The sequence below is a fragment of the Fundulus heteroclitus genome, chromosome 2, assembly GCF_011125445.2.
Source record: "Fundulus heteroclitus isolate FHET01 chromosome 2, MU-UCD_Fhet_4.1, whole genome shotgun sequence".
Taxonomy (NCBI): Eukaryota; Metazoa; Chordata; class Actinopteri; order Cyprinodontiformes; family Fundulidae; genus Fundulus; species Fundulus heteroclitus.
Window position 1 is genome coordinate 2,400,430 of NC_046362.1, and position 26,637 is coordinate 2,427,066.

The 26,637-nt window shown below is 41.1% G+C and overlaps 1 protein-coding gene across 4 annotated transcripts; it reads right to left on the reverse strand.

Moving 5' to 3' along the window:
• Positions 1-8,655: 8,655 nt before the first annotated feature.
• On the reverse strand, positions 8,656-18,019 carry LOC105927016 (peroxisomal succinyl-coenzyme A thioesterase). 4 transcript variants are annotated; one of them, XM_036145627.1, is made up of 6 exons: positions 17,853-18,019; positions 12,755-12,843; positions 12,409-12,610; positions 12,220-12,319; positions 11,948-12,138; positions 8,656-8,858 (listed from the first exon to the last, which is right to left on the reverse strand). In XM_036145627.1, the coding sequence occupies exons 2-6, from the start codon at positions 12,761-12,763 to the stop codon at positions 8,671-8,673; spliced, it is 690 nt and encodes a 229-aa protein (XP_036001520.1). In that variant the 5' UTR covers positions 12,764-12,843; positions 17,853-18,019; the 3' UTR covers positions 8,656-8,670. The 4 variants fall into 4 exon arrangements, with proteins under 4 accessions (XP_036001520.1, XP_036001515.1, XP_021172715.2 ...); XM_036145622.1 differs by having other exon boundaries at positions 12,409-12,613; positions 17,853-18,018; XM_021317040.2 differs by lacking the exon at positions 12,755-12,843 and having other exon boundaries at positions 17,853-18,017.
• Between the last annotated feature and the right edge of the window lie 8,618 nt (positions 18,020-26,637).

A 26,637-nucleotide genomic window follows, 5' to 3' on the forward strand; every position in this document is an offset into this window, starting at 1 on the left:
CATGAGGAGTGAATGCTGCTTGTCCAGACTTGATGCAATCTACTGGGTTTCCTTAGATAGAAAACTTTTTGACCAATATGTATAATTTGATTGAATTTGACTTTGGAAAGTGCCTTGAGATTTTATATATATATATATATATATATATCATGAATTGGCGCTATATAAATAAAATTTAATTGAATTCTATTTTAAAAACAGTTGAACAAATGTTTAATGTCACACTTATCTGACATTTTCTCCAATAATCAGACTGTCTTCATTGTACCGCTGTATATAAATGACATTGTGGAGCTTGTATCTTTGATCCATGCAGTCCTACAGCTGCTCATGCAAACTACTTCAACAAACGTCTGTGAAAGACTGGATCTCTCTCAGGACCTCAGTGAATTCCAGCCTGATACCATGACAGAATGCTGCCAAGTCCAAGAATGACATTTGCTCAGAACTAAATATTCCACAGTCAGCTGTTAGTGACATTATAACAAAATGGAAGATATTGGGAATGACAGCAACTCAGCCAAGAATTGGAAGGTCACATAAAATCAGGGAGTAGGGTCAGAGGATGCTGAGGCAGAGTGTACAGAGGTCTCCAAGTTTCTGCTGAGTCAACGGTTACAGACCTCCAAACCTCATGCGGTCTTCAGATTTGGTTTAGAGAAAAATATGGTGTGGGACTGATTTTCAAGATTTACTCTTTGTTCCCTTTGCCCTCTTTGTTGCCCCCTTTGTTCATGTGAAAGGAACTATTCAAGAAGGGGAGGTTACTCAAGTTTATATTTTATAAGAGAAAGTAAACAAGCCTTGGCAAATTATATGTAATGTTGTCTTTATACACTTCAAAAGCCTGATGATAAAGGGTGGGTAAACTTCTAAGGGTGACTAAAAAGGGTAAAAGGAAAGAAAGTCATTTCAAGGAAGGAGGAAGGAAACATGGATATAACAACTAGTATTGATATTGATACAAAAGAACATTACATTTAGACCTGTGCAATGTCAGCCTAAAATCACTGTGTGCAATATCATAATCTCAAAGGACCACTTGGGTGCAATATTTTATAGGACACATTTTAAATGTCATTTATGCACACTCCACAAGCAAATAACAAATTTGGACTTTTGGGTGGACCTTCCCTGTCTTTGAAGCAAACACTGGGTGTACATTTTTAGTGTCTGGGATGCTTAAGTTCAAACACAACAATGGTGACACTGCCAAAACAAAATCAAACAGAGAAAACTTGGATTAATCATAATCAGTTTTCTAATGACACAATGCAGCAATGGTATCACAATTACATGTTTTCTGATATTTGGAAAACCTAATCTAATTAGCTAAAACGTCACTTCCTGTTTGCGGTAAGGCGTATTGTTTCACTTCTTGTTTTCACGGTGTGAGCAACGGTCTGTTGCTCCAGATTATCTCGCTTTTATCTTTAATCTCTTTGCTGTAACATCTGTTTCTAACACATAAGCACTTTTAAAACATTTTCTGTTGCTGCACATCGTGCTTGGGAACTCCTCGTGTTTCACACAGTTTGCTCTCTTGGCGTGGTAAAAGGGCGCTAGCCTAGCTTTAGCTCCACAATGGCTTCCTCTCCTACTATTACTTCAGCTTCTCCGTCTCTGACTAAGTCTCCCCTTATCTCCTGCTCTCTGTGTCAGATGTTTAGCTATTCCTCTGCCTCCCTTAGTGATAATGGTCCTTGTAATAAATGTAGTGTTTTTGTAGCTTTGGAGACGAGGGTGTCAGAATTAGAGACCTGGCTCCGTGCTATGAAAAAACCAGCTAATAGCCGCCCCTTTGCTAGCGCGGAGCCACATAAATCTAGCGTTACTTTACTTAGTGGTCCTCAAGAAGCAACCGAGCAGCCGGGTAACCAGGCCGGCTGGGTGACGGTTCGTAGGAAGCATAGCTCTAGATTTCAGCCCCCAGTTCACCACCAACCCGTCTGCGTTTCTAACAAATTTTCCCCACTCAGCGACACACCCGCTGAGAAGCCGATCCTGGTGATTGGGAGCTTAATAGTCAGAAACGTGGCACTAGAGACACCAGGGACCATAGTTAAATGCCTGCCAGGGGCCAGAACGGGCGACATAGAATCTTACTTGAAACTGCTGGCTAAGGATAAGCGTAAGTACAGTAAGATTGTTATTCGCGCTGGCGGTAATGACACCCGGTCACGCCGATCGGAGGTCACTAAAGTTGGTGTGTGAGTGTGCTTCGGTGTGTGAGTTTGCTAAAACAATGTTGGACTCCGTAATTTTCTCTGGTCCCCTGCCTGATCTGACCAGTGATGACATGTTTAGCCGCATGTCATCATTCAACCGCTGGTTGTCTAGGTGGTGTCCTGAAAACGACGTGGGCTACATTGATAACTGGTGAACTTTCTGGGGAAAACCTGGTCTGATCCGGAGAGACGGCATCCATCCTAATTTGGATGGTGCAGCTCTTCTTTCTAGGAATCTGGCCGGATTTATTAGTTATCCTAAATGCTGACAACCCAGGGTCCAGACCAGGAAGCAGAGCCGTAGTTTAACACACCTCTCTGCAGCTTCTGTACTGTTACCCACCCATTATCCTATTGAGATGGTGTATTTCCCACGGCCAAAACTTAACAGATGAAAAACTGATCTAAAAGGAACAAATCATAAAAATCTAATAAAAACCAATACGGTTCACCTTGAACCTAAAAATGAAACAATTAAATGTGGTCTATTAAATATAAGGTCTCTCCCTCCAAAGACTTTGTTAGTTAATGAATTGATTTCTGATAAACAGATTGATTTATTTTGTCTCACAGAAACCTGGCTACAAGAGGACTACGTTAGTATAAATGAGTCAACTCCCTCCAATTATTCAAATTTCCACATTCCCAGATCGGTGGGAAGAGGAGGAGGAGTGGCAACCATCTTTCAGTCTGATTTATTAATTAGTCCCAGGCCAATTAATAACTACAGTTCTTTTGAACATTTAACCCTCAGTTTCCCTCATCCAAATTGCAAAGCAATAAAACCTCTTCTGTTTGTTGTTTTGTATCGTCCACCAGGCCCTTACTCTCAGTTTTTGGATGAGTTGTCAGACTTCTTATCTGATTTGGTGATAAACACTGACAAGGTTATTATAGTGGGTGATTTTAACATTCATGTTGACACAGAATGTGATAACCTTAGTGTAGCCTTTAAAACTATCCTAGATTCAATTGGTTTTGCTCAAAATGTGCATAAACCGACGCACTCTTGGCTCCATACTTTAGACCTTGTGCTGACATATGGCATTGATTGTGAAGAATTAACAATATTTCCTCACAACCCTGTCCTATCTGATCATTTTTGTTATAACATTTGAGTTTAATCTAACTGAGTTCTCCACCCCCAAAAGAGGGTTCCATTATAGTAGATCTTTATCAGACAATGCTGCATCAAACTTTAAAAAGGCTGTCCCCCTCTTAATATCGTCAGTATTGCAGAAATACCCTGCAGATAGCAGCAATGTTGTTTCTTCCCATTCACAAATAGATGTCTTTGTTAACGGTATGATTTCGTCATTGCGTTCTGTATTAGACAATGTAGCTCCCTTGAAAAAGAAGGTGATTATTCACAGGAAGCTGGCTCCTTGGTTTAATTCAGAGCTGCGTTCCTTGAAGCACAATGTTAGGAAATTGGAGAGAAAATGGTGCTCTACACACCAAGAGGAATCCTACCTAATCTGGAGGGACAGTCTATTGTTGTATAACAAGACCCTTCGCAGAGTTAGAGCAGCATATTTTCCATCATTAATTGAGGAGAATAAAAATAATCCTAGATTTCTCTTCAGTACAGTTGCCAAACTTACACAGAGTCATTGCTCCGTTGATCCATTCATTCCCTTAACTCTTAGCAGTAATGATTTTATGGGATTCTTCATAAATACAATTAATTCCATTAAAAATAAAATAATTGGCATCCTCCCAAACATGATTATCTCGTCCTCAGTAAGTGAGGCAGCGTTGGAGGAATCTTTAGAACCTGTGCAGTGTCTGAACTGTTTAGAAGCAGTAGAGCTTTCTGAGCTATCTAAAATGTTAGCTTCATCTAAACCTTCTACCTGTATGTTAGACACAATCCTAACCAAGTTGTTTGAAGAGGTATTCCCTCTGATCAGTGGTCCTATTTTAGACATGATTAATCTATCCTTGGTAAAATATGTACCACAGGCTTTTAAAGTAGCTGTTATTAAACCTTTACTTAAGAAACCATCTCTTGATCAAGATGAGTTAGTAAATTACAGACCTATATCTAATCTTCTTTTCTTATCTAAAATTCTTGAGAAAGTAGTTGCTAATCAACTATGTGAACATTTACAAAGTAATGACCTACTTGAGGAGTTTCAGTCAGGCGTTAGAGCTCATCATAGCACTGAAACAGCTCTGGTGAAGGTCACTAATGACATTTTCATGGCCTCAGATAATGGACTTGTGTCTATACTTGTCCTGATAGATCTCAGTGCTACATTTGACACAGTTGATCACAATATTCTCCTACAAAGACTTGAGCATACTGTAGGGATTAAGGGGAAAGCATTAGGCTGGTTTAAATGTTATATGTTGGACAGATTCCAGTTTGTTCATGTTAATAATAAATCTTCTTTAAACTCTAGGGTCACTTGTGGAGTACCACAGGGTTCAGTCCTTGGACCAATTCTCTTTACTATATATATGTTTCCGATTGGCAAAATTATCAGACAGCATGGGATTAATTTCCACTGTTATGCTGATGACACTCAGCTATATTTATCCATAAATCCTGATGAATCGAATCAGTTACTTCGACTGCAGTCATGTCTTGATGACATCAAAAGCTGGATGACTTTAAATTTCCTGCATTTAAATTCTGACAAGACAGAAGTTGTAATCTTTGAACCAGAGTCCTCAAAAAATAAACTTCTTAATCAATCACTTAATCTGGATGGCATTAAATTTGCCTCTGGTAATAAAGTTAAAAATCTTGGTGTAATTTTTGACTAAGACATGTCATTTAAATCCCATAATAAACAGGTTTCCAGAGTTTCCTTTTTTCACCTCCGGAATATCGGCAAAATTAGAAACATTCTGTCCAGGGGTGATGCTGAAAAACTAGTCCATGCATTTGTTACTTTAAGGCTGGACTATTGTAATTCTTTACTATCAGGAAGTCCACAAAATGCAGTTCGAAGTCTTCAGCTGATCCAAAATCCTGCGGCAAGAGTTCTGATGAAAATCAACAAGAGGGATCATATTTCTCAAATTTTAGCTTCCCTTCATTGGCTTCCTGTTAAATCAAGAATAGAATTTAAAATTCTTCTTCTACCGTATAAAGCCCTTAATAATCAAGCTTCATCATATATCAGAGCTCTGATTACCCCGTATATTCCTAACAGAGCACTTCGCTCTCAGACTGCAGGTCTGCTGGTGGTTCCTAGAGTCTCTAAAAGTAGAATGGGATAATGAATGATAATATGTTGCAACAACACATTATCAGTAGGGTAAAACTAACCTGTCTCATGACGGTCTAAACCCAGCTCACGTTCCCTATTAGCTATCAGGCTCCTCTCCTGTGGAACCAACTCCCAGTTTTGGTCCGTGAGGCAGACACCCTGTCTACTTTTAAGACTAATCTTAAAACTTTCCTTTTTGACAAAGCTTATGGTTAGAGTGGCTCATGTTACCCTGAGCTACCTCTATAGTTGTGCTGCTATAGGCTTAGGCTACTGGAGGACATCAGGGCATATTTTTCTCACTCTACTGATTTATACTGTTCTCCAGTCTACTGTTCTCCAGTTTTGCATTGCATTACATTGAAATGACTATCGTCATTTCAGCTTTTAACTTTTTGCTCTCTCTCTTTTTTCTTCATAGTAGGCACACCTGATCTGACGTTCTGTTAACTGTGACATCATCCACGGAAGACAGATCACCCGCTATTACCATCTAATGTATAACAAATTCCTGGATCAATGTGTGCTTCTGTGCTTTTTTTGTCTGTCTTGTTGTGTCTCTGCTCTGTCTTCTGTAACCCCCAGTTGGTCGAGGCAGATGACCGGTCATACTGAGCCCGGTTCTGCTGGAGGTTTTCCTTCCCGTTAATGGGGAGTTTTTCTTTCCACTGTCGCTTCATGCATGCTCAGTATGAGGGTTTGCTGCAAAGCCATGGACAATGCAGACGACTCTCCCTGTGGCTCTATGCTTCTCCAGGAGTCAATGCTGCATGTCGGGACTTTGATGCAATCAACTGGGTTCCCTTATTTAGGAAATGTCTGACCAATCTGTATAATCTGACTGATTCTGACTTTGTAAAGTGCCTCGAGATGACATGTTTCATCAATTGGCGCTATATAAATAAAATTGAATTGAATTAAAAGATCTTCTAATGGATTACCAGCAGTTCATTTTTGAATCTTGTCTAGAGCTAAAGCATGTTGGCTACTGCTACATTAATGTCTAGCAATCCGCTATAAATTCACGCTACATACCTGAAATGATGCAATCACATTTCCTGACCTTAAAATATTATCAGAAAGGAGAGGGGGGTTGCCCTTGATCTTAATCCCTACTTTAAGTGTGTAAACTTTATATCTCAGATGGTTTCACTGACACAATCAGTAAGCTCATACACACTGAGTGGCAGTCACAGTGACTGGTGGTAAAAGTTGATTGATGTAAGTAGCTATCCTGTCCTCATAGGCCTATCGTGTCATCAGAAACTCTACCGATTTTTATAGAATAACTTAAGCTCATGTAATGGATCTCACATTAATGGGATACTAAGTAAAGTCGCTTTGGGTTATATTTGCAATTTTTCTGGACTTCCCTTTTAAGTCATTCGTTTCTTGCAATGAAGTGAAAATTGAGCTGATAGTAATACAGGAGGGCCTTCACTTTCATCAAACATGTAGCCGTCGAGTTTACTTAGTGACAGCAATCAGAGGTGTCAGGTTTCACGAAATGAGGGTGAGACACACATCTTCCTGACTTCACAGGTACTCACGCCCCCAATGACATTTCTCATGCAGAAAAGTAACAAAGCCCATATGGGCTGAGGGTGATTTGTTCACTGCACTTTCCATCCAGGCCTAGTCTTATCAGCCCTGCCTTGTGCGGAGCTGCCTTGGCTTTTTGTTACTGCTCCTGTTGCTCCGACACAGCACGCCCAAATGTGCCCACTGCGACAACATTGGACGTAGAGCAGTGCCTGGATGAACTCGCCCTGTTGTAAGTCTCATGCCGAACCTTGCATGTACCTTGCCACCTCTGCCACAATGTTCCGACTAAGAAAGACCTAAAACCCTAATAGCCTTATCCTAATACTTTTGCTGACTCCACACATCCAGCTAAAGTCTTAATCAACTCACTTTTTTTCCTGCTGAAAATGTTTTTATATGTTGCAGGTAACTAATCCAACTTGTTAATTTTGTGTTCTGAAGTGACTCATTAACTTGACTTGCTATATATTTTAGTTAACTAAAATTTACAGGGAAGCTTGTTCTTCTCAATAAGGTCTTGATGCTCAATTTCAATTTTTTTTGTTGAAATCAAATTTTTCTGCGGTGCCGTTCATCGTACTATTAAATGCGACCGTCATCAGACTTCTGTCTGAACTGGTCAAGACCGCAAAGAGACCCGCATATGCAGCGAAGGAGATGTCACACAATAGTGCCCGGTTTACGAAAGAAATGGTTGTTGTTTCTAGAAGTGTTCAATAAAGGTTTGTAAAAAAATTCATCAAATTTGTTTTTTAAAATGCGCATATTGGCCGGCATCTCTCCTTGTTATTGTTGAGCAATGGGAGTCGACAGTATTAAGGCCACATCATAGCAAGATGAAGGTAAGAAGAAATCAGCACAGCTATTAACAATGGTGTTTTATGGAGCGCTAACTGCTACTACCGTGGATCTGTGCTGAAGACAGGAGAGTGATGTGAAAGATGGATAAAATGTGACATGACGATTCAGACAGCGGACACTTTGAAAAATATTTAATTTGTATCCGAATTAGTACCATATATGGAAGTGGCACAAATCAGATTTTTTTGAGGGTGAAAAGATCAGAAATAGGCTGTTCACATTGCCCTAAAATAGATTGATATGGGGCGCATATGGGAAAAAAGATCGGATATGGGCCACATTTTCCCGCAGTGTTAACGTAGCCTTAAATGACTTAGTTACACCTCGGTGCAATGTATACTGAATGGTGTTTGAACTGCTCTTCCATACACAAACCACTGTCTGGGGATATCTGCCTATCACAGACAAAGCGGGAACTGCAGCAGCCAACACAGTCTAACTTTTACACTGAACGACATTGTTATGAGGGAAAAGCTGCCAGGGAAGCTCCAAATCCATTAAAACAAACTAACTTGCATGGCCTATAATGCACCTTACTTCCCTGTTCTACATATAAAACTAGGCAGTGATTTTTAAAAATAGGCTGCACAGCTCACTGGGGATCTCATGCTAAGCATATGAATCTGGAGTCCAGTCAAGGATTCTGATACAAACTATTTGAAAATTCCTTGATAGGGACTTCAAGCTGATTTAGTCATTATTCAAATCTTAAAAACGTCCCTTTCCTGTGATGTACTGTACAACACTCTGCTGTTGAATACCGGATTCCCAGATGATACTCAGTGTGTGTTGCTGTTGGTGTGAAATCTATATTATTCCTTTAAATTTACCTCGAAGTAGTCCTGCTCCACCATCTTCCCTGTTTCCATAGTGTATTTACATGTCAGGTAATCAAGTGCCATTGCAGCAATCCCATGTGAGGCCAGCAAAGCTGCACGGTACTCCGCAAACTGTCCTCCGCCACCCCACAGGTCCAGAAGACCAGGAAAAGGTCCAGGTCCTTCAAGCAAATCATATCAGTAAAAACAACTCTTACATTTCAGTGGAAATATTTGTTAGTTAGGAACAGTACTGTTATTCGTAAGGAAAACTTTACTGACAGCTGTTTCAAGGTTTTGCCAGGCAACACTTTGCCAAATGGGCCTTCTTTTGCTTCTGTACTATCCCGCAACATAGTTCTGTTTCTGTCTTCTTTCCAAAGGCGTAGCTCTGGTTAATGACCACTACAGCTGGTCACAGGCTTAAACAATTCATCCTAAATCATCACACTAACCTAATGGGAGAGAGAAGTTTACCTCCCCTTTTGACAAATCACAAAACCCTGCCCACATTGCAAAGTAAAAGTTACCCCGCCCACCCTATGACTTATGACTTGGCATAGTCAGGAGGTGGTCTCAACATGCCTCCTAGCATCTAATCATCATTAAGGCTGTCATAGGTCTTAGGCTGTTAGATGCTTAAAAACCCTGTATTGTGCTAAACATATGGAAGACATTAATTTTCTTGACATGACAAGCTCACGCTTCTGGTCATCATCAAGGTGGTCATAGGTTTTAGGGTTTTTAGATTGTTAAAAAGCCTGTGCTGTGCTGAACATAAGGGGTTCATTGTATCAGAATGGCCGCTAGCATCTGGTTATTATTCAGGCGGTCGTAAGTCACAAGTCATAAATACCATATCACAGGCCATATGTTACATGTCATGAATCTTAGGTCATAGGTCACATACCATAAATACCACATCATAGGTTGCAAGTGATCATGCTGTCATGGGTCACGTAGTGACAGGTCATACATAAATCATAGGTCATCTTGTGACGTAATATCGGAAGTGGGAGGGTTAGGGTTGGGACTTCAAGGGGCAAGAACAGAAGTGGGTGGGGTACGTGTCACGTTGGAATGTGGGCGGGGCTTCGTGATTTGACGAAGGGGTGGGCAACCTCTCTCCAATGTAATCTAAATTGAGTCCTATTACCTCAGAAATGGCTTTGTAGCCCTTTCCAGACAGATAGAAGTCAGTTATTTTGTTTATTGTGTGTTCTTGAATTTCTTTAGATCCGGACGTGTGATTGTTTTTTGTGACATTGTGGCCTACTTCATGTCAGACAGGTTCTGTTTCAGTGACTTCTTGATCTTACAAGTCAGACAATAATGCTGTCTGGGTGTGTGTAGTTAAACAAAAAAATATGCTTGATTAAAGTTTACTCATAATTAAATGAGATGGGTAGGCACTTACTTTGTTACATTAGGTGAGATTGTTTTAAGTAGTTTTTTTCCGTTAATAGAGGGAATTGTGATGTAAAGACTGTTATTCATCTTTACTCATGTTATCTCTGTTTCATATTAAAATTTGGATTGTTGAGCAGAAACATTTCAATTACAAGTAAAAAAAAGAAATCTGTGAGGAGGAAAACACCTTTTTCTGACGCTGCAATTTTGAAGTGGAAGGACACATGATTTCAAATTGAAAACCTAAAAAACGTGATGTGCCTAAGTTTTTATCCCCCAAAGTCGATACTCTGTAGAAACCCTTTTCTCTGTAGATGTTTGCTTTGAGCTTTGAGCATATACAGAATTAAACTTTTGCCCATTCTGCTTTGTAAATCAGTTCAAACTCACTCAGTCTGGATGGAGAAAATCCGTTAACAGTTTTTAAGGCTTGCCAAAGATTCAAAGTGAGATTTAGGTCTAGACTTTGACTCATCTGTATTGATCTAAACCATTCCAATGTAGCTCTGGCTGTTTGTTTCGGGTTGTTGTCCTTCTGGTAGGTGAACCTCCTCTTAACGGTATTTTTAAGGTCACACTCAGTTTTCAGACAGACTCCAGCCCACACATCATTGTTTTGCTGTCTCGTGTTCTCCTAGCTTACTTTGATCAACTGTTGCGAACTATTTAGCAACTTTTCAGACCTCTCTCGTGACTTTTTTATTTAAAATGACAGGCAATGGATGGTCTTGTTTGAGACTTCGGCAACTAGTAAAAGCACCCATCATTCTGGGTTTACTGTCTCTTCAGCAAACCGTGAGTGCAGCTGTAAGCCACTCCCGCTTCATGAGACCGACTTGTCTATTTCCTCATTGAAAATGAGTCACGCATCAGCCATACTTCCACTACATTCCACAGCGGAATGTACATATATTATAAACACTCTTTAATTCTTTCATTTCATTCTTTGGGTAATGATACCTACTTACTTACTTAAATAGATCCCTCACTGCAACCAATTCACAGGCAGCCTCTCTCATTTATTCACCTCATACTCTGTGAAAGCTTCTGCTATCTTTTGGTTAAAATTGAAACACATATAAGCATAGTTTGGATTAAGGTAAAACATTATTTAATATTTTATAGAGTTATTTTTACTTTGAGCATATTCAGTGTTTTTAATAATTTTCTGTCTTGTCAGTGTTGATATTCCTCTCTCCTACAACACACGTTTTATTCAAGGTAGTGTTTTAGCCTTTCTTTTATACATAAAGTGATTTATACAATGTTTTTATTGCTCTGTTTCTATAAAAAACATTTTCTTTGCTTCTGTTCCAATTGTTTAAATAATAAACCAGTCATGATTATTTGTTTTTACCCTTTTGTTTGATTAAAATATAAGTATTGATAATGGTATCGATAAAATACCAGATCGATAAAGAGTATCATTAAGAATAGTAGTATTGATAAATTCTTAACGACACCCATCCCTATTGATTAATGCCCTCGTTCAGCCTGTTGGTGTAGGTGGACCTCCATGTGTTGCTTTGTTCCTTGGTCTTCTGAGGCTATTGGTCATCTAATATTCTCTAACAGACCTCTGAAGCCAGAAGCAGAACAGCTGCAGTTGTACAGAGGCTACTTTACACCGAGCTGGACTATGGATTAGATGACATCTGAAGCCAAATAACAGCACTGGAACGTATTTAGCAGTATGAGCATATACATATATACAGTACAGACGGCGTACCGTTAGGGTTAGGGTCCCATTCTATCTTAAAAAAGAAATGTTCACGGCTGCATTTATAAAACCTTCAACATGTATGAAAACTTTTTTAAACCACTCTGTTGCCTCTAAACCAACTGGACAGGTTTGTCTTACCTGAAGGCAGGAACAGGGTTGCAGTGAGTCCATCCTCTGTGACTGCGATCCTTCGGACACCAGGCGCCATGTACCAGCGCTCCACCTCTGTGCTGGCCAGTGGCACCTGATCCCCAAAACCCTCTGTCAGGTGACCCTTGTAAACAGAGATTGTGATCACCATGGGGACCTGGACGTTCTTTTTTCTCATCCTGTAGATAAAAGGAGAGGCGCTGTTGTGATACTGGTAGTGAAATCTGGACTGAAAGGCAACAGATGCATAACTGGCTAACCTAAGACCCGGTTTGCTGCCTGGAACTGGTTTGAGGCTCCATAACAAACCCATGGCTTCAACCCCTGAATACGTCCCACCCACACTGCAATCTTCTGAAACTGTAAAGGAGTGGCAAAAAAGTGAAGCACTGGCAGCATGTCTCGTTACATGGCTGAGTATTGCTACGTCTGGAGTAAGATCCACAAACCGTTTACAACCCCGCTGGCATCAGAAGTGTAGTGGGCGAACGCATGCCAGCTGTGTCCATCTTCACACTGGTGGGAGGCGTGGATGGTCAATGGGCAACTAGGGACGGTGTTCTGGACCAGCACAACAAACTTCTCATCCACAAGTCCTCTGGAGGGTTGGACCGACAGCGCCGCACTACACGGCTTCTCTTCCATCTTTAACTGCTAACAACAGGATTAAAAACAGAAGCTGTGAATGCGATGTATACGTGAATTAATTTTTATTTTATCTTACTTACTTTTCTGTTTTGTCCTTCTGTTACCCGTTTTTCTATTACATAAAGTCTTAGTTTTAGGGTTCTGTACCTGTGGCATATTTTAAAGAATCAGGGGCTTCATTGCATATGCACAAATTGGGATCTGAAACTTGCGCACGTCACTTCCCACGCTGGGATCTATAAAAAACAAAAAAATTACTTGGAAGTTGTGAAAATGTGCGGCCTTCATGGCAATGTGTACGCCCATTTTGGAGACGTGGGGAAATTGGTGACGCAGACAGTGAAATGGTGAATTGCAGCAAGACTGATTCCTCTCAGAGTCTTCAGCCAAGTCTTCAGCCTGAGCCTGCACCTCCAGAGAGTCCCTGTGGCTGTGGAATACGTCCTGCCTTGGTCCTGTGCCAAAGACGCCGCGTCCTAGTGGCCCTCAGGACTACAGACCAGTGGCACTGACGTCCCACATCATGAAGACCTTTGAGAGGCTAGTCCTGGAGCAGCTAAGGCTCATGGTCAGGCCGCTCACCGATCCACTACAGTTCGCCTACCAGCCCCACCTGGGAGTTGAGGACAGCATCATCTTCCTGCTGAACTGAGTCTACACTCATCTGGACAAGCCGGCGAGCACTGTGAGAATCATGTTGTTTGATTTCTCCAGTGCTTTCAACACCATCCGTCCGGCCCTACTGGGTGAGAAGATGACTGCGATGCAGGTGGAGGCCCCCATCGTGATTGTTGATTACCTGACGGGCAGACCACAGTATGTACGCCTACAGAAATGTGTGTCTGACAGGGTGGTCATCAACACTGGGGCCCCTCAGGGTACTGTCCTCTCTCCCTTCCTCTTCACCCTCTTCACCTCAGACTTCATTGCACTGAGTCCTGCCACCTTGAAAAGTTTTCTATGACTGAGCAATAGTTGGCTGCATTGAAAAGGGTGATGAGAGTGAATACTGTGACTGTGGTGGGCAACTTTGTCACTTGGAGTGAGCTGAACCATCTGCAGCTCAACGTGAAAAAGACTAAGGAGCTAATAGTGGATCTGAGGAGGGCAAAAGCACCTGTGACCCCTGTTTCCACCCAGGGGGTCTCTGTTGACACTGTGGAGGAGTATAAGTATCTGGGAGTGTACTTTAACAATAAGCTGGACTGGACTAGAAACACCAAGGTGGTTTACAAAAAGGGCCAAAGCCAACATCTGTCAGACGATGTTTTATGGGTCTGTTGTTGTAAGTACGATCTTCTTTGCTGTCACATGCTGGGGCAGTGGGCTGCCGTGGCAGAGAGGAGGATGCTGTCCAGGCTTCAGTCCATCTTAGACAATTAGAGGTTAGGGAGTTCGTCTTGCAATTGGCGGGTTGCCGGTTCGATCCCACGCACTGACTGTCTCTGTCGTTGTGTCCTTGGGCAAGACACTTCACTCGCACCCCAGGGCAGATGTAGCTCCTAACATAGCTCACTACCGTCAGGGTGTGAATGTGTGTGTGAATGGGTGAATGACTAAAACTGTAGTGTAAAGCGCTTTGGAGTTCATCAAGACTAATTAAAGGCATACTATGCAACATTTTTCAGTTAATTAATGTGTTCCATACCGTTTTGGATGATTAAATGAGTCATTTCAGGTCCATCAAAGGTTTTCTCGGCCGCCCTGGTGGTCTGTGGGGGAAATACCATACTTGCAATTGCAGGAGCCCTCGGCTCGCACCCACAGGCTCAGAAGTGTCGTGCATCGCGAGAGTCGGTCTTGCTTTACGGCGAGAACTGCTACATGCCCCCAGTGAAAGGCATGCTCGTTGCTAGCGCAGTGGCGATATTTGTGCAGTTATCATGGCGGAACCAGTGACAAAACAGCGAAAGCCCTTGTTGGAGCAGGCAAGAAAGAGGAAAAGGGCTCTGGACAGAGAGAGGAGTCGTACACGGGTGAACATCGGGCATGCTTTTTCCGAATGGCGAGAGCTAAAAGAAAAAGAAAGCTGCAAGGCTGACGCAGACCTCGCGTTTCTCTCTCTGTGTGCATGTTCATACTTTCACTGTGTTAGTCATCGTTTGTACTGCCGTCTTTTCGACTTTTTGTTGCGTTCGCCTTTCTGTTAAGCTCAAAACAACCGCGCATGGCTTGACGGAGAAACTAGGAGAACAGCTGAGCATCTTTACGGCAGTGCACTTTTACTTTCACCCTTTGGGTGGAGCCTCGCTGGAAAATCAACCTCGGTTGCATAGTATACCTTTAAAGTGCTACACAAGTACAAGTATATATATATATATATATATATACATATACACATATACACATTTGTGTGTGTATATGTGTACGTGTTATGAATATAAGGATCAATTTGTTAAATCTAAACATTGTGGTCTTCATTATTTAATAAAACCGTGTCACATGTGAAACTTTAGGAACAGACTTTTTGGGGGAGTATTAAAGAGGTAAAATTACTAATAAGAGAAAAAAAGACCTAGGACAATAAAGTAAAAAAAAACAACATAAAAGTGGTAATGTTATGAGAAAAACATCATATTATGAGAATTAAGAGGGAACATTTCCAGAATGTTTACAGTTTGCAGAATTAATTCACTCCTGGAGTAATAGGGCCAGGTTAGATTATTTTAATTATTTTTATTCTTTACAAGAATAAATTCAGGAGAATGAAGCTAAAGGAATACGAAAATAAACATGTAATATTGAAAAAACAAAAATATTACGAATACAAAGTATATTCTGAGATTAAAGTCCCTCTGAGTAACTGCAGATTTTCCACATTTAACATGGCGGACACTCTGACGCATAGCAGCATAGGCAGAACCCGCCCAACGACGCGTCTACTCTTATATTGTGTCTATGGGCTGGCAGAGGACTGTTTTGGCTGCAAACCGTTGTAAATAAACCCACAGCTATAGCTTAAAGTCCCCTTAAACAACAGTTAAACCTTGTACTGTGTAAATGGAGAGTACAAAGGCAATGCAAATCTGTTTTCACCGTGTAAACAGAGCCAGAGACTGTACTACAGTGATGCAAGTGTATCCAGAGCATAGTTGTTAACTATAAATAATAGCTGCCAAATTGATAAAATTTCAAGTAGGGGACTTGCTTTATATGCATGACTTACCTTGTCACTCCTCAGTGCAAAAATACATTCCTCCGACAAATGACGACTTCTTAAAATGAAATAAAAGGCGTCCCTCCGTCTCTCCTCTTCTCCATGACACTCAAATATCCCGCGAGCTGATGCCGGGTTATATTGCGTTGTTATGAGGAGAAAATTATCTTGTTTTAGCAAGATAAGTCTCTCATTAAAACAAGAAACTTTTGCCGTTAAAGGGAGAAAATTATATAGTTATAACAAGTTGCCTTGTCAGCCGTCTGGTAGCAAAACGCTTTGGTACAATCCTTGAAAGTAGGGCTGGACGATAATTCAATAACAATATATATCGATCGATAGACATGTGGCGTGATAGGAAAAAATAGGGTCGATAAAACTTCGATAGAAACAATTTTCCTTCCTTCCTTTCAGCCTATCATATTAGTTGATGCTACAGTCACTACTTTCTCTCAACCAATCATAATCGCGGACCCAGGCACGCCGTCACAAAGCACCGCCCTCTCAAACCACAACACAGAGCACTTGAATATGTCGCAGCAAGGAGCGGCGGAGGAAACGGTCCCAAAACGGGGTTTTACTAGTTCGCCAGTCTGACAGAAATAAACCACAGTGATTTGTAAAACTTGCAAGGAACTGGTAAAAACAAAGTCTGGTAACGCAACCAACTTGTATCATCACGTAAGCCGCTCAGCTGCTCACTCCCGCAGCAGCGCGATCTGCGTCAGCCCCGCGCGACTCCGCGGATATGCCGCTGTTGTCTGCAGCTGAAAAACCTGGCTTCAAACAATTACTCACCACTCTTGATCCGCGATATAAAGTTCTGGGACGCAAGTTTTTCTTTAACAGCGCTCCCTAAATTGTGCAACGAGTGCAGGTAATCAGTGCAAAATTAGCTGCAATCTGTGTCTTCCCACGCCACAACCTCGGACCTAAGCCCTGCGTCAGCCTCTCACTTATGAAACCTGAGAAGTAACTAGTGTACTATTCCCACCTAAATAGGCTATTTTATTTATTTGGTATATTTATTTTGGTCATTTTACTGGTCACTTTAATTTATTCTTTGTCATTATTTAATAATATAACTCAGGTCTCTTAAGTTATTTTTCTTAAAATATTTTCTGTTATGGTTAAAAAAGTTGGTTAAATAAAGATTTAATTGGAATTATGTGTTTGTGTTCTTTATTAAAATAAAATCATTTAGCAATATCATAAAATGTCCAGGCAGAGCTGCTCATAAAATATGGTTTTAAATATTTTCAATAATTATCTATATCGATCAATATACATTTTTTTTTATCGATAAGCTTTTTTTCTATATCGTCCAGCCCTACTTGAAAGTCACGTGACCTCCCACAGCCGGAAGAGGCAGCCTGTGAGCCTGTGAGCCTGCACTCAGGGCAGCCTGTGAGCCTGTGCTTGGGGTTACAAATCAACAAATTACACATACAAATCCTTTTATGCATTTGTGCATCTCATGCGCAGAAGTGTAGCAAAAATCACGTGTGTAAAGAATGCCAACCAAAAAATTGCTTGACTTGTAACTAATGATTTGTCTGTATTTCTGGGTCTTAAAGCGAAAATACTTAAGACACAAGTGTCTCTGTGTGTGCTTACAGATTTATCTACACAATTGCAAATCTTAGTACACATTTGCAAATCTTAGTACAGATTTGCAAATCTCAGTACACATTTGTAGATCTGAATACAGATTTGTGGATTTTTCACACATTTGCAAATCTCAGTACACGTTTGTAGATCTGAATACAGATTTGTGGATTTTTCACACATTTGCAAATCTCAGTACACATTTGCAGATCTGAATATAGATTTGTGGATTTTTTACACATTTGCAATACGGATTACACACAAGTAGTTTTACACATTTGCAGATTGTTGTACAGCCGCACAAATCTCCTCACACATTTGCAAATGTTAAAGTGACTATTTTGCCCCCATACACTAACCTTGTCTGAAACATGAATTCTCGCGGTATTTGTGCATTCACAAACACACAAGATAACGCGATAATGTGTAGAACTAGAGTGCTAAACATGATCAATCTGACTGGCCAGCTTAGAAGCTCACCGCAGCAGCTGCAGACCTTCGTCGCGTTGTGGTCTTCGGCTTCCTTCATTAGTTTGTGTCTCTACTTTGTCTCCGGCAGGGTCTATACCTCCACCCCAACAACCTAAGGCTCTAAAGTCCAAACCTGAAAGACATTAGTTTTCCAGCTGCAGCCTTCAGTCTCCTCCCACAGACGCGGCGCAATTCATGGACACTAGATGGCGCAAGAAGCAAGGATTAAAAATCACTCTGTATGGGACGGGGATCAAAACCACTTCAACTGAGGTGCAGTTTGTCGCGCAAAAAACAATAGATCTCCAGGTATTTTAGGCTCCAGTAGAACAGAAATGTCCTTCATTGTCCCTCAGTGGGGAAAGTGAGAGACAAATGAAAGCATGCAGTTGCAAAGTAAAGTAAAAATCTAAAATCAAAAAGAAGAATGGGAGACTCATGCAAGTAAGGGCAAATTTGCAAACAAGAAAGAAGATACTGTACAGTTATTGTTAAAAACCGGCATAATCCAAACATTAAAGAACTGTGTAACTGAGTTGGGTGAGTTTAAGAAATGTGCAAAACCTGTAAGAATATTTATGCACAAAAAACACAAATAGACTATTTACAAGACTGAAAAGGTCTTTTTACTTTATTCTCCTATGACTTTTTTTCTCATATTAGTAATTTTATCTCTTTAATACTCCTCCAAAAAGTCTGTTCCAAATTTGTGTCAATACCAGATCTTAAAAGGTTCACACGGTTTTCTGAAATAATGAAGACCACAATGTTTAGATTTAACCAATAGATTTTTATATACATAACACACACACATATATATTTATCTCTCTCTCTCTCATATATATATATATATATATATATATATATATATATATATTTGTGTGTGTGTGTGTGTGTGTGTGTGTGTGTGTGTGTGTGTGTGTGTGTGTGTGTGTGTGTGTGTGTGCGTGTAGATATACATCTGTAATCTGGGCATATACTTATATATAAACCTATTTATTTAGAATACTTAAAATCTATATATGCACATTGAACTAAACATCAATCAAAAGCCAATCTGGCTACCAATCTCTATCAATTAATCTCTCTATATTTTTTTACAAGTATATGTAAACTCCATCAATATCTTTCTAGCTGAATACCTAAAACATATACACAGGGAACATAGACATTCACTACTTTTTGCCACATACAATATGGCAGTGACGTTGACGTATAAACCTGCGCCCAATGAGGCGTCTACGTATATAATGTCTATGTGATCACCCACTGCTTGCACCTTGCCCTTGGTAATTCATCAGCTGGACAGACTGTCCACTGTCTATCTATGATCGGTTATTGGCTTTCCAGCAATTACAAAATAAAAAAAAATTAAAACAGAGACAATGATTATAGCGCCATCCTGCTCTTTATTCTATAATCAGTCAGGCTTGTTACATTTTGTCCAACTCCGAAGTCCAGCATCTGAAATTTTGGTGTAATTTTTAAATCTTCTCTGGGCCTTCACTCACATGTGAAATCTCTGTCTCACTCCTGTTTGTTTTTTTCCATTTAAACATTATTTCTAAACTGTGACATGTGGTCTCCTCAGCCGAATTTGAAAAACTAATTCAGGTATTTGTATCATCATGCTTAGATTATTGTAATGCTCTATTTACTGGGTTGGATAAATCTTTACTCTCAAGCCTCCAAACCATATAAAATGCTGCAGCCAGGCTTTTGACTTCTTCCAGAAAGCAAGATCACATCACCCATGTTTTATATTCATTACACTAGCTACCAATAATGTTCAAGGTTCACTTCAAAATTCTTACACTAACACATAGGAGCACTAAACAACCAGGCTTCAGATTACTTATGTATTCGTACAAATTATGCTTGTTCCCTTCTTTTAGAAGCTCAGATTCTGTTAGTTGTGCCACGGACCAGATTAAAAACAAAAAGGGACCATGCCTTTCATTTCCATGGCACCAGGGCTGTGGAACAGTCTACCTCTGCAGCTATGTTTAGTTGACTCTGTGGACTCTTATAAGAAGCAGTTAAAACCTTATTTTTGAAACAGGCCTTGAATGTTGATTTTTGTCATTTTATATTATTTTAATTGCTGTTTTATTGGTTTTCTGTACAGCGTTTTGTGATTGCTATGTGTGAAAGGTGCGTAATAAATACACTTTACTTACCAAAGTGCATTGATTTAATGCCTTCTCATGCTTACAAAACACACGAGAATCCATCTTGTACCGCTTCCGCCTCAACCGTTTCGGGGACCAAACCAAAAGCAGTTATGGTCAGCCACACTATGGTTTAAGGCAGGACGTACCAGCTGCGACGAAAGCAAGAGCTGGCGAGCCCACAATCAAACCAAACATGGCAGCGCGGGAGGATGCACATATAGCTCCTACTATCAACCCTGTTTTGTCAGAATCCACTATTTCATCTTTGAAAGTAGAACAGCAAAAAGTGCCTTGACTAGTTTACCTTGTTGTGGTTTCTCATGACGGCTGCTGCTTACATTTTCATTTGATACCGTGATTGGCTAAAAAGCAACATTTGATAGGAAGTCTCTAGGTGTCACTTCACCCAATCAGCTCAGAGAGTTCTGCTGCATGTCCCTCCTTTCCCTGTATGGATTAGATGGAAGCAGTCCCAGATTAATAATGTGCAGAACGGAGAGTGCTACACATTTTCAATCTGGTTGGCCAGGTTACATCCCCTTGGCCAGCGGCTGCTTTGTTACCCCAATGTATACCTGGTCACTGTGTTTTGGAAAAGAGGCAAAACATTTTCAAGAAAGAATATATATATATATATAGTCAGGATTCAGTCAGCAGGGCTGTGTAGCTTGCTACCGGTTCTGCTGCCCTTGCCTTTTTTCCACAGGTGTTCCGAGTTGGCCAGTGGGCGGAGCCCACACACCTGCGGACAGTTGAGCAGCACCAGACAGCTCCATTTAAGCAGCACACAGACAGTGGGAAGATGCCAGAGTGTTACCATCGTAGTATCCAACCAGTCGTGGCCTCTAGCTTCGTGATCTCAAACAAGAAACTAAAACGCTCTTACCTCTGTGTTTCCCAGGTTCCTCTGTTCGTCCCGAAGTCCTCCTCCTGTGTCAATATCTCTAAGTCCTTCTCTCATGCCCGCTCCTCTGGGTTCCTCTCGAGTCAGTTCCTCGTTCCGGGATCCTATTCCCTCCGGACATCTACTGGTGACTCCCGCTGCTCTGGACCCCTGGACATCCCGGTGCTGCTCGGACCCTCTTCTGCCTCCGCTCTCTGGTCTCTCGGACACCTGTGTCCCCGCCACCAAGCAAGCGCTGAGTCCACACCTCCTCCTCCCCGGTCTGGCTTCCAAACCTAGTGGTAAGCTTACGTCCAGCAGCAAATTCCCCTCGTCACCTTCATATGTTAATCCTCTTCCCATTTTCCCAGATTGGTCCGGTCCCATGTCCACTTGGTTCCCGTCCCAACTCAACTCCACTCAGACAGTGCTCTTCCTGTGTCCGTCCGTCCGTCCGTCCGTCCGTCCGTCCGTCTTCTTCCGCTTATCCGGGGTCGGGTCGCGGGGGTAGCAGCTTCAGTAGGGAGGCCCAGACGTCCCTCTCCCTGGCCACTTGGGCCAGCTCCTCAGGAGGAATCCCAAGGCGTTCCCAGGCCAGCCGGGAGACATAGTCCCTCCAGCGTGTCCTGGGTCTTCCGCTGGACCTCCTCCCGGTGGGACGTGCCCGGAACACCTCACCAGGGAGGCATCCTGTGATCCTAGTTTAATAAACCTTTTCTAATCTATCTGTTTTCCCAAGTGTTTTCTGCATGTGGGCGAAACACATTAAGCCAAACATGACATATATATATACACACACAGATAGATAGATGCTGACTCAAGAGGAGTTTTGAGTGAACAGGCTGCTTTCAGTGATTGGCTGAGTGGCTTAGAGAAATGTGAAGGTTTTTCTTCGAGGAAGTCCGGCAAAAGTGAAGCGCGATAATGTTAATATTAAGGAACCAGAGAACAGACTGGGTTAAATCGAAATATCATTTTACTATTTAAAGAGAAAGGACACTTCTACTTTCTATACGCAGGATTTCTCTTGTTTTACACCAAAGGCAGTTAAGTTATGTCGGCCTCCCAGCCTGAGTAAAGCCAGGGGGAGCAGTGGGGTGCTTTTGAAAAGCATGAGGCTAAACCGATTGGGGAAGAGCTGAGCTGGTCAGGCCAAACAGAGCAGGGTCAGTGGAACTGCGGTCTTGGTAGACTGAAGATGTGGGGGGGATGTCGGGGTGGAACGAGTTTGGTAGCAGTCACTGCCTGCTAATTAGCTCTAATTACAAAACCAGCCACCACAGAGATAGTTTGCTCCCCCAGGCTGTCAATCTGATAAACACTTCACAGTCAGAGTACCCACATCAATACCATGTTTATTTCCACCAATCCCTGTCCAAAATATGTTCCTCGTACATTTATTTGAACCTGAATGTATATTCAGTATACATTTCCATTTGGATAAATATCGAATCATATCAATCATAATATTTTTGCTTGTTGAATCAAATGTTTAAAGATTAAAGCCCAACTTTAAATGATGTCTTAAAGGTATTTTGGATGATTTTTTCAAACAAAAGTCCCTGTTTGAACAACTGCAATGGCGCAAGACCATCTTACCTGCTCTTCCACTCCTCAGGGGGATCACATGAAAGAATCTCTCAAATCCACTCTGGTTTCATTTCTTTCTTCGGAGGCTTTCCTCTTCTTCTCCTAAACGTATCAGACAGTTCCTTCTTGCGACTCTCAGCCATTTTCAAAGTATACGGTGAGAGCGGCGGTGCTAGCGTTCATTGTTGAAACCCACCAAATACTTAAACACTAGAATTGTGCATGCGCAGCTAGAGGAAACTAGTAAGGAACGAGCACGTACATCGGGGTTAGGTAAGCACATCACAGTGATAGGCATGTGGGACAACCATTAGATGTTCTCCCTGGAACTTGAAGCTGAAAGATTATCCACTGTGCTATTAATTCAATTCAATTCAATTCAATGATTCTCGCTCACGACGAATAAAAACACAAAATTAGTTTCTCAGGAAATGAAAACATCATGAGACCAATAAAAGGATTTCATTACAGACAATGTTTTCCTACTGAAATTGTAATATGAGTCTCTGCCACTGTTTAGTTTTCTGTTTTGGGTCTTTCTTAGTTTTTGTCCAGTTAGTTCTAGTTTCAGTCTCAGGTTGGTTTTTGTGTTATTCTGTTTTGCACTTTACTTCTTAGTCATCAGCTCAGTTCACCTGCTAGGAATCTACCAGCTGACTTCTCCTCCCAACCCGTTTTCCTGCCACTGCCTTGTCATCAGTCACTAACCAAGTAGTTCTTCTTCTGGTGTTTAATGGCGGTTGGCAACAAACTTTTAGCAGCATTACTGCCACTTACTGGTATGGAGTGTGGTTCTTGATGGATTATATATATATATATGTGTGTCTATAAATATATATGTATGTGTATAAATATATATGTATGTGTATATATATATATATATATATATATATATATATATATATATATATATATATATATATATATATATATATATATATTAGGGCTGTCAAAATAACGCGTTAATTTCGATTAATTAATTTAAATAAAATTAACGGATTAAAAAAATAACGCAAATTAATCGTATAGGGTAGGTCACTGCTATTGTTTTCATCCGGGTTTTTTCGCGCCTGCGCGCCGGACTGGAAGGCAGAAGGCGAGCATAGCGGCAGACGCCAACAGAGCAAACAACGAGTTCTCCACGTATTTTTCTTCTTTAGGTAACGTATTACAAGATCGTTTTAAGAGTAAGTTGATGGTATCAGATTGCCAGATACAGTCCAGATAGCGAGTCTGTGAATGCTGGCCAAACGATTTAGTTCGGCCCGGTGGCAAAATGCGTTATCATTATTCAACGGCTGTATCTCCTCGCTGCATCCACCGATCTGCACTAGATTTTTTGTGAGTCGTGGGCAAGCGCTGCTCAACGCGTTCTTGTGTATCGGCCGGTGGACGGACGGAGAAAATGCGTGACAGCTTCTGCGGTGGCTGACAGTAGGTGTTGTGCGCAATTCTGTTCCCCCGTGGAAATCTGTTTCCCCTGTGTCGGGAACGCGCTTTGCAGCCGTTTTCCCGGTGTGGTGCGCGAAGGCGCTTGGCTGCAGGGCCGATTGACGCCGCTTGTGGCTTTAATTATTTAAGCAGAACAATGACCAGTGCAAAATTAAGTTGTATTTACCGGAGATGAAGTGTAGACTGCAAATTCTTTCAGGGTATGATGGCTCCCACAGTCCATTGGGATTTGTTTGCCTGGGTCCTTTTTCACTGAAAATATCCATTTCTTTCTTTGTCCTTCGGTAAACGAAAGAAACGTACATCCAACGATTTGGAATGCTTCTGTGTGGCATGAACTAAAAGCACGCTCTAATTCACCCGTTTTGACACGGTGTTTGGCGAGAAAAGTCCTGTTTTTGCCTACCGGCGTAACCCGGAAGTAGCGCGGACGTCACTTTACTGTTGTAAAGTGTTGATATTGAGGGGAGTGTTCATTTATTTTCATTGTGTCCCCTACGTTACTGTGTGCCACTTATGCCACAACGACACATGTTAAAACGTCTGAAGGCATGAAATGTGAATAAGAGTTTTTGAACTTTAATTTATCTACTGCTGACTATTCATTGAATCATTTGAATTTAAATATTTAAAATACTTTCACAGCAAAAATTATATGTGATTAATGTAGATTAATTAATTACAGAGTATGTAATTAATTAGATTCATTTTTTTAATCGATTGACAGCCCTAATATATATGTATGTGTATATATATATATATATATATATATATATATATATATATATATATATATATATATATATATATATATATATATATATATATATATATATATATATATATATATATATATATATATATATATATATATATATATATATATATATATATATATATATACATACTGTGTGTGTGTGTGTGTGTGTGTGTGGACTCTGTGTCTGTGCGCACACGAGTGGTTACGTATGTCTAGCTGTGAATTGCGTTTGCACGTGTAGTACTTACGGTGGAAAAGTACTGTGTCGACTTGAGTGTAACTTGGAGAAACAAGTAAGAAGGCGAGGATCATGGAGGGAGCATTTGATCAGGTTATTCAGGATAAACAATGGGGCTCCCTGGAAATCTTTAGGAGAACATGTCTAGGCGCTGATGGGTTTTGTTGAAAGGCATGAAACGTTGGACAAAAAGACGCAGTCTAAGTGGAGACAGAAAATCGTGGAAGCAGTTATAGCTGGAAACGATTGAAACACGGGGAACCGCTTGGCAAGTATTTGGTAAAACAGTATGTTAAAAGAAAGAAACATATTTCTTACTTTTAATGTACGCAGAAACAACAGAAAGTTGGTTTGTTGCATTTTGGGAAACGCAACCAGGAAAAAGATAAGGCAGACAGAGAGGTTAAATGTTGGGAAAAATTGTTGGTAACTTGGCTGGGGATTAAACATTTGTTTGAGACAAAAGAAAAAACAGAAGAGTTTCCCGCACCGCACCGCAGGGCAACTTAAACTTAAACACTCCTTCTTCCGGACTGTATCCAGTCCTGGATGTGTTGGGTGGAGAGTTAACGGTAGAATTAGTTCCTGGTTACACCCCCAGGAATAACACATTTCTAGACAACATTCAATAACTACATACGTCACTTAATACTCCACCCATATCCCTCACCCTTTGAAGTCATGTGAGCCATTTCTCGCTCGAGCAGCTCACGAGAACTGGTCTCAGTCCGTTGAAGGGCTTCCCTCCCCGCTTAGTGGCCACCCCATTTCTCAGATGACGAAAGCGGGTGCTGAGGAGCACATGTTGAGGACTCAGGAATTCAGAGAAAGATCGCCCTCTAGGGGCAATTCTTTTGTATGTTCAGAGGAAACACAGCAAGTAGCAGATTTAAGTCAGGTTGATCACAAGAAAACAGGAATTAGAACACCAGCAGCTTCGACTGATGTCAGGTTTAAGAACCATCAGTCATCAGAACCAGAAATTAAAGTTAAAATGGTGCTTAAAGGTGTTTGGCAAAAGAACGATTCTGCAGATTTGTTAGATGGGCCAGTTTTAGAGTTCTCCCTGGATGGAGCAACCGTTGCTGAGGAATTTAGGATAAATGATAATGGTTTATATTATTCTACTGCAGAAGCTGAATTTGCAGGGCAGCAGAGAGGAGCAAGAAAAGAATTTATGAGGAGAAATTTAAAGGAGAGATTTCACAGCATGCATCCAATGACAACGCGTTCTCAAGGTCCCACTAAAGTGCAGATGCCTTTATTACAATATAATTTGGGGACAGAGAAGTATGTTCCGTTTTCATGTGGTGATCTGCCAGCCCTAGTGGATAAATTTCCCAGTATTGCAGCTGTTGGCAGACTGTGGCAAGAAGTGAATGTATATACGGATTCAGCATATGAGCAGTTCATGTGGAATAATGTCAGTGGTTGAGAGCAGGATTTTTGACAGCGGGGGGAAAACCACTAAAACACGAGATGTAGATGAGAGAACTTGCAGAAGCCTTGTTATAGCCGGCTAGAATTGCTGTGATAAAGTGTAGAGGACACGATAACAGTAATTCAGACATTGCCTTAGGGAATCAGGCTGCAGACCAGGCTGCCAAAGCAGCCGCTGGATATGCACCTCAGATGATGCTGGTGACTGTGGAAGAGGAGCTGAGAGAAGAATTGAGCATGGCAAGGATCAAACAGTT

What these genes read in the sequence shown, in the direction of transcription:
- LOC105927016 (XM_036145622.1), bottom strand. An exon ending in GGCAGCAAACCGGGTCTTAG is followed by an intron (nt 12,139 to 12,219) that starts GTTAGCCAGTTA and finishes TTTTATCTACAG; the next exon opens with GATGAGAAAAAAGAACGTCC. An exon ending in AACCCTGTTCCTGCCTTCAG is followed by an intron (nt 8,859 to 11,947) that starts GTAAGACAAACC and finishes ATTTGCTTGAAG; the next exon opens with GACCTGGACCTTTTCCTGGT.